This window comes from Leptosomus discolor, chromosome 9, assembly GCF_034619465.1.
Source record: "Leptosomus discolor isolate bLepDis1 chromosome 9, bLepDis1.hap2, whole genome shotgun sequence".
Taxonomy (NCBI): domain Eukaryota; kingdom Metazoa; phylum Chordata; class Aves; order Leptosomiformes; family Leptosomidae; genus Leptosomus; species Leptosomus discolor.
In genome coordinates, this window is record NC_141399.1 from 14,999,291 (window position 1) to 15,012,637 (window position 13,347).

At 37.6% G+C, this 13,347-nt stretch overlaps 1 protein-coding gene across 2 annotated transcripts in view; it reads left to right on the plus strand.

The window, feature by feature from the left end:
- CACNA1D (calcium voltage-gated channel subunit alpha1 D) overlaps positions 1 to 13,347 on the plus strand; it is a 198,204-nt gene that overhangs the window by 92,476 nt on the left and 92,381 nt on the right. For both annotated transcript variants that reach the window (XM_086470607.1, XM_086470608.1), the window contains exon 9: positions 10,826 to 10,995. In XM_086470607.1, coding sequence (XP_086326733.1) covers positions 10,826 to 10,995 — 170 coding nt within the window. The remainder of the gene's footprint in view (positions 1 to 10,825; positions 10,996 to 13,347) is intronic.

Genomic DNA, 13,347 nt, shown 5'->3' on the forward strand with positions numbered 1-13,347 from the left:
ATCAGCTTTGTTTTATTCAGGGACAAATTTGTAAATTGTTGCAGAACTAAGGGCCTAGCTTTCATGTCACAGCCCCACTGGACAAACAAAATAAGCAAGAGAAGGACAGATAAATTAAGGGAGTTGTGGTGTAATTTATTTCTTCTTTGGATACTGTTACCTAACGTTGCTGTGTAACTAGACTTCCCTGAAATCATTAGGGGATTAGGTTTTCACAGTTCCTTTCCCTGGCCCTTAAGAAGGTCATAAGCAGCAATTAGTTTTCTTCCTGTCATGTGAAGGTGTCCTGTAGTAACAGTTAACTAAACATTCCACTTTTCACTTGCATGACTTGAATTGTTATTGGTTTCAGATTTTTATGTTTTTAAAAATAAGTTGTGGGGAAAGTAGTGCTAGAGTTGGTATTTCGTTGCACATATTAATTTCTTCTACTGAAGCTTTGGAAATCTGGAGAGACCCTCACAGCTAAACTTTACATTTGATTTAACACATTTAAAATACTTTGTAAGGTTTGCAACATTATGATATGTATTATATTTGTTGGAATATGGAGTCATTCTTTAGCTGCTGTTATGATACAGGGGAGGGGGTGTCCCCTTCTCCTTGGATTCCATTCTGCAGACAAGAAATCATCACTGATTTCTAGGTATTACTTGATCTATGGAGCTCTAATGCTCTTCAGAACCATTGCTGGCTTCCCTTCAATTTCCAGTGAACAGAAATCACAGAATCACGGAATGGTAGGGCTTGGAAGGGACCTCTGGAGATCACCTAGTCCAAACCCCTGCCAAAGCAGGATCACCTAGAGCAGGTCACAGAGGACTGCATCCAGGCGGGGTTTGAGTAGCTGCAGAGGCAGAGACTCCACAACCTCCCTGGTGCTTTGTCACCCTCAGAGTGAAGGATTTCTTCATCACATTGAGATGGAACTTCCTGTGCTCCAGTTTGTGCCCACTGTCCCTTGTCCTGTTGCTGAGCACCACTGAAGAGTCCCATCCTCTTGACACCTGCCCTTTAGATATTCACAAACATTGATAAGATCTCCTCTCAATCTTCTCTTCCCCAGGCTAAACAGACCCAGGTCTCTCAGCCTTTCCTCATAAAAGAGGTACTCCAGTCCCCTAATCATCATCATAGCCCTCTGCTGGACTCTCTCCAGTAGCTCCTTGTCTCTTGAACTGGGGGGTCCAGAACTGGACACAGTACTCCAGATGTGGCCTCACCAGGACAGAGTAGAGGGGGAGAAGAACCTCCCTCGACCTGCTGGCCACACTCTTCTTAATGCAGCCCAGGATACTATTGGCCTTCCTGACCACAAGGGCACATGGCTGGCTCATGGTTAACTGGCTGTCCACCAGGATGGTCCTTCTCTGCAGAGCTGCTCTCTAGCTGGTTGACCCCTAGCCTGTACTGGTACATGGGGTTATTCCTCCCTAGGTGCAGGACCCTACGCTTGCCCAGCTCTCTAGCCTGTCCAAGTCTTGCTGTTTTCTATGCTGAAGAAAATGATACTAGTGAAATGACACGTGATATATAAATATCACCAATGACTGATGTTGAGAGCAGAAGGAAAAAGGAAAAGAGAGAGTATTCCTAAAAGATACCTATCATACCATACTAATGTTTGGTATGTAAGTGAAAAAAAACCACATTCTGGCATACTCGAGATGTTGACAAGGGCCAGTGTGGAATACTGTTACACTACACTGATTTATTTTGATCACTAAATGCCATTTGTGTATAAATAATAATGATTATTTTTCACATATTTTCTATATAGAACCTACCTGTTTAAATTTTATGGGTAAAAATGATATACTAGTAAAAATCCTATGGGTGTGTTTGTATTCCTTAGTAGAAAGATAACATTCTTCATTTGGAGCCAGGCATTGAATATGTAACACATGCATTCTTTGTTTTTTGTTTAAGAGTTATAAGCTTGTACGTCTTATTCTCTTCAAACTATAGCATGAAACTTGGTTTATGATAAATCTACAAAGGAAGTTAAATTTTACTAAACCAATCAAACTTCAAGAATGCAAAAAGTATGCCAACTTACTTGAAAAGCATGGCTTTGCATACAGATTTTGGAAGTGGAATCTGAATGCCAAATACGCCTTTTCTGTGTGAAAGTTATTTACTGTAATATCAAGTTATGCCATGTACATTTAGATGTCTGCTGTTTTGATCTGTTTGCAGTTTTAAAATATTCATTCATCTCTTTGCACTCCTTTGTTACTCTTTGACCATCTGCCCCTTTGTATTTCTGTAATGCCTCTTGTGCACTGCATGTTTGATGTATTTAGATACTGTACAAATGGAGGAGAATGATGATTTGGGAGATCTTTTGTTTTATATCTAGCTGTTTCTGAAGGTGAGTATTTTCTGATGATCTACGTCAGTTTTGCCTTCTGAAGGTCACGTTCTTAAAAATAGTGTTCATATTTTTAATAGCAGATGTGTAAATTATTAGAAGTAATGTGTGAGAGGAATCCGCATGTGGTAAATATTTTAATTTCTGCATGGAAGGTGATTGTGGAGATTTTTTTTTTTATATATATTACCTTGAATAACAAACATGGAGAGAATTCATAGGCTTGAGGTAATTGAGTTTTTTTCAAAATACTCTATTTTTTGCTCTGTACTAGACACTAGTATTATTCACATTATTCTCAAAGTGAATTGAAAATCTATTTCAGTTTGCAGGACTCTACAGGAAAAGGCATTCTAGAAAAAGACCGCAGGTCAGGTTTTAGACATGGCTGCAGATCCAGCTCAGGCTCTAGTACATCTCAGAAATTGCAGAGCTAGATTTAAAAATGGTTCCAGTTCCAGCAATGACCTATACAATTTGTCCTAGACCTAGCTCTAGAGATGTGCTCCAGAAATGGGCTCTCGATTCAGCTCGAGAAAGGGAAGTGAGACAAACACCCTTAGAGCAGCTCCAGCAAAGAACTCCAGAAAGGGCTCTGGGAAAGCCCTCTGGATCATGCACTAAATCTGTCTCAAATAAATGGTTGGGCAGATCCAACTCTTTCCAGATCCAGCTCTGAAAAAGACCTCAAGAAACGGCCCTAGTCCTACTCTGGGAAGGGGCTCTAAAATTGGCCTAATATCTGTTTCTGGAAAGTGCCCTAGAAATGGCTCTAGAGCTAAGTAGAGATTGTAGCTCTAGGAAAGGGGTCTGATGATGGTTTTTGGTCCAGCTTTAACAGTGCACTCTGAAGAAGGCTGTAGCTCTGGCCTGAGAACAGACTTGACAAACAGCTCCTCCCTAAACATGTTAAAAAAAATTGGCTCTAGATCCAGCTTCAGAAATGTATCTGGAAATGTGTTTGGAGGTGTGGTTCAAAACATGTGTCTATTGGTAAATTGTTTCAGCACAGTGAATTTCTTAGGAATCTAGCTGGACACCTGGACCTGTCAGCTGATCTTTCATGATAAGACTGCGTTTTTTTAATTCTGCCAGTATTTGGAAATACAGAACAGAATACTTGCAGCTCTGGAAAGCTGCTATAGATGTATTCAGATATCTTTGCATTTTCATTATCTTGGGCTGATCTGCATTTGTTTGTTCACATTATAAATTTAAAGCTATATGTGACTCTGAATAATTATTTTCGCTCCTAGAAATCACAGGGTGATCATGACATGGTCACGCTCTATTTTGATTGCTGTGTCTTTTGAGCCAGCAGCAGGGTATGGGCTCAGTCTGTGAGAGATACCGGAGCACTTTTTTTTCCTTTGTAAAAATTCCTCTGGTTATGATGCAAGGATTAGGCAGTGCATCTTTGGGGCAACTTCACACTTGATGGAATGGCACAGAAATTGCCACTGAGGAGCTGCCCAGCTCTGTGAAGGGTGGAGGACTGCTTCAAGAGCCTGTTTTTACATGTAGCTTTGGTTACACACAGCATGTGTAATAGCCATAAACTGGACCTGTGTTTTCCAGAGCCGTGAAATACTAGGCACGGAAATTGGGAGCTGAGGATAGGCCTCCTCCAAATACTCCAGGATAAAAGACCAGAGCATATCATGACTATTGATGCAAGGGACAGTGAGCTGCAATCAGAAAGTTGTTAGAAATTACAAAATTAAGGTTATTGGGAAGTTAAATAAAGCTAAACCTTAAAAAAGGGAATTGAGAGATCCTCATCCACCCTGAAAGTACCTTTAAAAGAGTGTTGAAAGTTAAAATAAATATGCCAGTAATTCAGCATGCATTAAACTGCTTTACTATGAATAGAGAAAATAATAAATTATAAAACTTCATAACTTATTTATCAGGAGGCATGGCTTTTAATGATGCATGATAATCTATTCCTGAAGATAGTCCTTATCATTAGGGAATGGTTTTCACTGACGGCATTTTCTGCTCGAGGCATTAGTATTTCTTTGGGTAGCCATGGGAACAAATAAGACCTTTCAAACACACTTTAATAAATCTTTGTATGTTGAATTTATTGGCTTGCTAAAGGACACCAAAGCATAAGCTTTGACATGTCCTTACATACATCCTCCTGCTTGCAGGTCTTGCAGGTTACTAAGATAATGCTCATTTTTTCCATTTCTTTCCCACAGTATTTGCAATGTATATATATACATAATAATTCTAAAAGCTAAGGGTATGTACTCATCCATGCTAATCTCACGGCAATATCTGTCAATTAATGTCATATAAAATATGTAGGCATAGATAAGCTTATACACCAAAGAACTGCTGTCTGCAGTATATATGGAAAAAATTGTAGAAAAAGACATTTGAATAATGATGCACCAAATAGAAGATGGCAGTGAACTGTCATCTATAGTCTTTCAGCAAAAGGGAAACGAACTGTTTTTGACAGTGTTTCTTTTCACAGCAGAGGGAAGGCTTAGTAAAAAATAAAAAAGTTATAGATAAAAATTTAACTCCCTCACACAGATAAACAGAATATGCATTCAAACAGAGGAGAGGGACTTCAGCTCTAGATGTCAGCCGTTATGACCTAAAGCAGGTTCTTTTGATTGCTGTATAGCTGGCAAAAATAAAACTCAAACACAGATAGATACAAAATAAGGAAATACTATCCTTGACTGATCAGTTGAATATACTAACAACAAATAATCGGCAAATACTTTCAGCTGCATACAGCAGTAACTATAACCAACTGCTTTAGACAGAGACCACTGAAGTCAGTGTGAGTAGTTCAGTACTCTTGAAGAACTTGAAAGGAACTGATTTTATTTCAGTCCTATTTGAATTTATCACACCAAGGCTTCTTAGAGATTAGGCCTGTGAGATGCTGGCTGATGAGCTCCTAGCAAGCAACAAACCACATCAGTTTCAAAAACTGTGTTGACAGTGCACATCAGATGGTGGGATGAATGCACTCTGTGGTATGGTCCTACACCCAGTACTGCCAGTTCTTCCTCTAAGAAATCCAGTGTATGCTGAGCCAAACGGGTCTCTACTCAGGGCAGAATAAGCACATCTGAATATGCAGATATACTAACAGTCTAAAACATCGTGTCTCAGCGTTGTTCCCTATATTGCTGTTCCCACAGATGGGTCCATTACACTTGTGCACTCTGGCACAATAATGCCCTACAGGCACTCTGCGCTACACAGAGGTTGTGCTGGAGCCATTGAATGTACATTTTGTCAATAGCTAACAAACTATATAGAAGTAACTATGGGTAGGTAATACCAGTTTGCACTTCCCCATCAAGAACCCAGTGCTCCTTGCTCAAGGAGAATTCCTGTTAGAATTTTTTTTTTGTGCTGCAGAAATAACTCTATGGTGTTCAGCCTAGGAGTTTTTATTATTTCTAAAAGAAGAGGTAACAATGGTGTATACAAATCTCCAGTAACTAAAGATGTGGTGTTACTTAACCTTTTATGTCTCTCTGTATCTGTTACACATTAACACCCAGCTGTGAGCTGTTGTCCATGCTTATCTGTACAGTTGAAGCAGTTTGAGTTTTCTGATTTGATTCTGCTAATTTGTTGTTGGGTATGGTTACTACTGTATGAAACCTCTTCTGTGAGTCTGGAGGCCAACACTGTACTCCTATGAGTACATTTTGTTATTATGTGAATGTTCTCTGTGCATAAATGAGGGTCTAGGATGTCTGGGTGACAGTTCTACATATAGCACTAGCATAACACCTTCCACATACCAGACCCTGTGTGCAGTGAGTAGCATACTGCAGTAGATGAATTCTCTCTCTAACTGTGTTGCAGTGACAAAGAAGGGCAGTAATATCACCAATGAAGAATTAGTGTCCTGGTTTATGCTTAGACATCGAAGGCAATATTTTATTTCGTGTCATCAATGCCTAGTGATGCACAGCAGATACAGCAACACTTATGTTGCGGCACGAGCTCCCTTATGAAAAGTGTCTTTAGCATGGAAGAACTTTCAGCTGATAGGAGGCCAGGTCTGGGAATTACAGAGAGAAGGGAGAGTATATCAGATACTCACATTGAAGCAAGTTGTTACCTGAGGATTTTTGGTTGATGTGACCATGCCTCAAATTAAGGTGTGAGAACCAGAGCGGTAATGGAGTCCCAATAGGTACTCCCTGCTGCCACCTCCACTTTGCTGCATCAAGCCATTCCCAGCTGATGCATGCCAGCAGGAGTTATTTCACTCTGTTAAAGAAAAAAAACCCAAACCTGGCATGAAAATGATTGTCCCAGACTGTTGGAGCATGAACTCAAAACCTGCATTTTATATGCTTCTGCCTCAACAACCATTGATGATGATGATGTTGTGCCTAAACAGAAAACTGAGATCATCTTTCTGCAAGGAGATGAGGAATTTTTGGGCAATAGAAATAGAACTTGCATTTTACATAGTAGCTTAGTTATCACTAAAAATATGTTAGATTATGTAGATGAGTTTTCATATAATGCTTTATCTTGCAAGCGATGTCTCCTTTCTGCTGTATGTGCAACTGAGTTATTTACACTATAGATGCAATTTGAAACTTTACTCAGTTTACAGGATATTGTCGTATGCTGCTACTTTTAGTCAAGTTTAATTAGATCAAGATTAGGCTGTCTAGGGCTGGGTTGTCTGATTTATTTGCATTTGCAGTGAAATCAAAAAATGAGTTGCCTCCATCTAGGTAGTAATAGACTGTTTTGAAGAAAGATATCTTTGAAGGCAAACTGGTAATTAATTATACAAGGTGTTGTTATACAAGTTATGTAGGTGTGCTTTATAAGATTCTTCAGAAGTAGAGATTTGCAAAAAGCTCTTTCTAGCCCTGCTAGCCTAAAATACTAATTTTGAAGCATATTATCCTTTGAAATATGAGACAGTAGTAATCCTGGCTTTTTCTAGTTGTTGAAATTGGGACAAAAACGTGTTCATTGAGTCCTATGCTTTATGAAAATTACTTAAATCCATTTTGTTTTTAAACTGAAATCTTTCAGGCAATAGACCTGATTTTCATTTCACGTATGTTGGTGTCAAATCAGAGTAGCTCAGAATTTTTCAGTTTGCAACTTGGGTGGAGACTGATTTTAAATCACATTTTAGTGGAGAGACCCTTATGAATGCTAGCATAGTCATAACAGCCCTTTGAATACAATTTTTTTCAGTTTGGTCAACACCTCTCCCCTGCAAATATACACTTTCAAATGCCAGAATTTTATCAAACCACAATGAAATATGTATTTTGAAGTTAGCTCTTGTCACAGGCATTTGTGAAATCAAAGATTTACAGAGTTTAGGTCCACTTACTACAATTAATGTGCCATTTCCTAAATCTGTCAGCTTCATAGGCTTCTGGACTGAGTCCTGGGTTGATGACAGTTAGGGAGGACAGTTCAGGCCATTAATCTAACCATGCCAGTACCTGTGCTGCCTACATAGCCAGAACCTTTTTCTTTCTGCCCTGGACCCTACATTCTCCATAGCCGTGAAATACTGCACAAGTGGCTGTCTTACTCCTCATTCCAGGAGATCAGTCAGGGTCTACATATCTCTGTCTAAGTATTCAAATACCTTGTCTAAATGTCTTTGTCAGAAACTTTAAAGAACCAACATCTCTCCCTCATCTCACCCCTATCATCTTTTTCAAATAACTTCTTGTTTCTTGGAAAAAAATGGTTTTCTTCTGCCAACAGTAAACTCATTACATCCCAATTCCATTTAATTCCACTCTCTTATTCATGATGTTTCAGTAAAAGGACTATGTACATATGTGTGTCTGAGGGATGTCACTTCATTGTGACTGTGTGACAGAAAAAAGTACCATAGAGCCAGATTCTTCCCTCCCCTAAAGAAAATGCAGTCGTCTTAGGTGTTATATTTTCTTACAAACAGTCAGGTTTTAAAAATAAAAGTAAAATTTTTAAATATCATGGAAATGAAGCACCACTTCGTCTTCCTCTGCTGATAAATTGGAGCAGCATTTAACAAGACAGTCTGATTCTGTGCTGTATTAAAGGGAAAGGTCATTGTTAGCTGTGGATATTAAAAAAAAAGGTTTAATTCTCTGTGTGCAGCCATTTTAATGTAAAGTCAAAGTTAAAAGGTGGTTGTCATGGGTGAAGTGCTGTTGAAAGTACCAGCCTTGCCAACTGTTTAATTTTAAAATTATTTCTTTCACTTAACTCCATATAATAACAGCAGCTTTCATTTTACTTTACCCACACACATCACACATCCTTCACCCTAATGAAAAACACCTGAAGGACTTAGCTGAACAAAACATGAATACTTAGTAAAACCTAGCGAGGCTTGTTACTTCTGACTTCATACATCATAGCTCTTTTTTTCAAAGATACTGCCTACGGAATGAGAGTCACAAGTACGTTGCCTCAATCAGATGCAAAGGGCAGTCTCCTTGGTACTCTCTCCGAGAGAGGCTTAAACACAGCATTCCATAAACCAAAATATTTCTTATAGGCTTGTGATTTCTGCCAAAACAATTAAATATTTTGGTGGTTGTTTGTTTTTGTTTTTTTTGTTTTTTTCCCAAAACAGTTATCCCTGAGAGATCTGTTGAGATCTCTCTCTTTCATGAGCATTTTTGTGGAGATAGCCTTTTGAAGGACCTTGTCCTTGGATGCTAGGTGAAGGGTAGCAAATGCAAAGCAAGCACTGGCATTCTTCAGCTTCGTTACAGTGCCATCAGATGGAACAGGATGATCTCCGCATGCCAAACCAAATTTTTGTTGAATTAAGTCCTCAAGTGTAAAAGGTGAAGTGCCTGCCTCTTTGCTTTCGCAACAGAAGGCTTTTCAGCTTCTGCAACATAACATTAAAAAACCCAAAATCTGCACAGTTGCATGTAAAGAATTTAACTCTTAAATTTACTAATGTTAAAGGAGAAATTTAGTGTTTAGAAGATGTGTTTGAAGATTGCAAATAGAGCCATAAGAATAAAAAAAACCTGGAGAGATTATATCTTTGCAATTCCAAATAAATAACTGAAAAAGTATGTTGAAAAATTATGAGACTTTCTATTATTCTGCTATATTTTGTTAGCAGGGCAATATTATATTGATAGTTGTGTTCACCTTGTTAAAATATTTTGCAATTAGACTCCTTACACTAATTTCCCAATATTTTTCCACTTGAAAAAGGATATCATTGAGTGCTTTAATAAATTTCCCTGTGAGAGTGCATTAATTAGGGAATAATTTCAAGTGAAAGTTCATGATAAATAAAGGGGTGGCAAATTCATAATGAATTCAATATAAATAAATTCATATAGGCATTTTTTGGGTTTAAATTCAGCCCTATTGTAAGATTAACAGGTTAGAACAAGCTTAATTTTAAATACTGAATTGGTACATAGTTACAATACAGTTCAAAAGATGCTTGCCTACCCCTAATCATCCATATTGATACTCAGATAAATTGGAAAGTGTCTAATCCTTCTGGCGAAGGGAGTTACACATTTGAAGCTGTGTATCATTCCAAATGTTTTAATAACGTCAGCATATGAAATGTTGTGGTGCAGGAATTTACTTGATAATTGTCTTGAGTCATATAGCATTAAGGGAATCGTAGATTCAGGAGGTAATTCGTGTTGTAAGACACCTTAGTAGGCCATTTTATCCAGCCTCCTTCTCAAAGAGTACAATTTAATTGTTTTCAATATTCTGTGATAATTTAGGGATTGACCCAAATCATGAACTAAACTAGATTGTCTTGAGGTTGGGCCAATGATATAGGATTCAATTTATATAAACCAATGCATTTTTGATCTGTGAGGACAGGATTTCTAGGTTCTGTTAGTGAGCTAAAGGGCAGAAGGTCCAGATCTCAAATAGCACATGCATGATGTAAGTAAAAGAGAGCTTATTAGTGGAATTCTGTGAACCATGCACTGAAATAAGTATGTTTGGACATGGCCAATAAACCGTGTCTGGAAGAAGAAAGATTTTAGAACTGACTGTTGGAATTTCCTTTTCACTGAAACTGATACTTAACTCTTTGAAATTACTTGATTACTGCAAGTCAATTTCTCTTTGTAGCCATTAGGTAGAACTGATTTTAAAATCTGTATAGAAGAGCACACAACTGAATGGGGGGGGAGTGGGGGGTGTGTCTCTTTCCATATGGGGAGAGTCAAGAATACTGCTTAATTTTCAATTAAATCATAAAAGCTCTGAAAGTGTTGATGTAATGTGGTGGGGATTTGCCATGGCTTCTTTGCACCATTGTCTTGCTTTCAAAGAAGCTCTCAAATCTTTGGTGCAATTTATTCAGTTCATTTTCTATGTCAGTATGTTATTCTGCAATGTCAGGACCTAGGTCAAAATGCCTGAGAGTTTGACAATCACTATTTTTTTTTCTGCTTTATCTGAATTCGATAGAGAGTTTTCCAAGGAAAGAGAAAAAGCTAAGGCCCGAGGGGACTTTCAGAAGCTACGTGAAAAACAGCAGCTTGAAGAAGATCTGAAGGGATATTTAGACTGGATTACACAGGCAGAAGACATTGACCCTGAGAATGATGAAGAGGTTGATGAAGAAGGCAAGCGGAACAGTACGTGTTCTTTACTCTGTACTACTACGCTGTGGGGCAGTTTGACTGCTTTTAAGGATGTTACATTGGGGTGTATCAGCCTATCTGATGTCGCTTTCTGATTTCCCATTTGCAAAAGTGTTTGTTAGCAGAGCAATCATGTCTGTTAATATATTAAAAGTTAGTCATAATACATTAATAGAAACTTACATCAAAATTCTGCTCTGAGCTGTTCATGTGCAAATCATTGTCTGCACTCAATCTCTGCTGAGACTTTAAAAACTTTGTTTATCTGTGTTCTGTAAAAAGTTAGTGTGTACAAGCTGTGTGCCACTAAGTATCATCGTAAATCCTTAGTCAAGAAGAATATGTGTTTGCCAGTATGTGCATGTAATAGAAATAATAATAACATAAAAAGCTTAAAAAATATGGCCAAAACTACAGATAAGAAATAACCTTGTGCTAATAGTGAGGATTTTCTTTTTAGTTGTGAAATAGGAATATGATGTTCTGGATCTTTCTTTCTGATATTTAAGAAAACAATATAAAATCTTTTTTACTAGATGTATTATCCTGAGTGTGAAATAAATTAAGTCTTGTGGGATTTTTGTATAATTAGCACTTACAGTGTATTTATTCAACAGTAGTGTATAGTCTATTGTGGGAAAGGTAATTTATGCTGTAGTGGCCCTGTGGTGCTTCTGACCTGAGTCCTAACATAAAGGAACAAGTTAATTTCATGATATTGCAACAACTGTAAAAGTGATAATTTATTTCTCTATGTCAGAAATTTTGAGTGACAGCAGTATTATAATGTCATTGTTTAATAGATGTTATTTTAGCCTCTTAGCTGTGTTTACATAGTAGCAGTTAAAATTTTCATGAGAACTTTTAGTACGTAAATGAGAACATAGATTCAGGATGTGGTTTACGATTTTAATACTAAAGATTAAAGCCAAAATTTCAATATCTGTACTAATGCTAAATAGCACCTTATTATTCATGTGATACTGCAGAAAGTCATGGTATTTATTCATTTAGATACCATTGAGTATATTAAGAAAACATATCTACAAGTGGTTTGTCAAAGGCAACTCAGAATGTTATTTTCTGTATTGAAAGAATATGTTATTACTGTTCTTTTTCTTATGATGCTGCTAATTTATTGTGAGCTGTTCTTTTAAACCATAGTACTTTTCAGAAGTAGTAAAATAGTGAAAATTACATGGTTTGATACTGAGATATCTGTTTTTAAACATATCTCTGTTTTGCATGTAGTCAAGGTTTTTAAAATATCTATATTTTTGAGTTTCAGAATTTTATTAGTCCTTTAGTTGACAAGAAAAGCAGGGTATGAATCTGTGTTACTGACTGGAAGGAAACAGTTTTATGAGAGGCTGGAGGGGAACTTGTGGGTTTATGTTGATGGTAGCATCACCCAGAAAGGAACAATTTATCTATATGAGAATCTGTAACACAAAGAGGATTTTTAACTGGAGCAGAGCAAAAAAGTCAGAGAGTTCACTGTAATTCGTTATTGCTACTGATGTTGTGTGGAAGAGGATATATTAAATGTGGGTTTGACTATCAGTATAAAATCCTAAGACTGAGAAGTAAAAGATTGCATGTTATATGGAGTAAATACACTTCATACAAGATTGCCATGCAGAATTGTGGGCGATGCCCAGTTTGCACAGACTGTCGGACTGCCCCACTGTCAGCTATGGTGCTGATGGACTTGGTTTGCAAGTCTGCAAGTGAAACCCCAGGAACTTTTTGCATCCTGTTCACATTGGATGTTTGATAATATGCTGCAAAAGAACCATTTGCTCCAGCGTTCCTTAAACAGCTTCTAGGTCATACAGGTCTTTCCTAAATCAAAAATACTCGTTTGCATAGTTGTTGAGTTTGAGAGCTTTTGGCTTTAAACTGTTAACTTAGACATAATTTTAGGGTAAGTTAAGATTTGGAGGATACTTGCAGAGTAAAAGTGGGAGAATGAAAGTAATTAAGAGAACTTTAAACCAAATCACAAGAATTTAATTTCAGGCATGCATATGTATTTTGAGTGGAAATATCCAGCAAATTGACAATCTCCAAGCACTTCTCTGGGTTTGTACACATGTGCTTAAATATGTGGCTTGGAATTGCATTTTTAGTATCAGCTGCAAAAGAGTGTAAAGGAGGAAGCGTTGCTGAATTGCTCCACCTCCTTGCACTGAAGACATGCTCTGCTGTGTATCATGTTGCATGGGGAGGTATGATGAGAGGCAGCACAAGATATCTATCCAGTTATTCCATGGGAAGCTTTTGGGTTAGGAACATAGTTATGATAGAGAGCTACCTGTTTGGGAGTCAGGTGAAATTTATCTA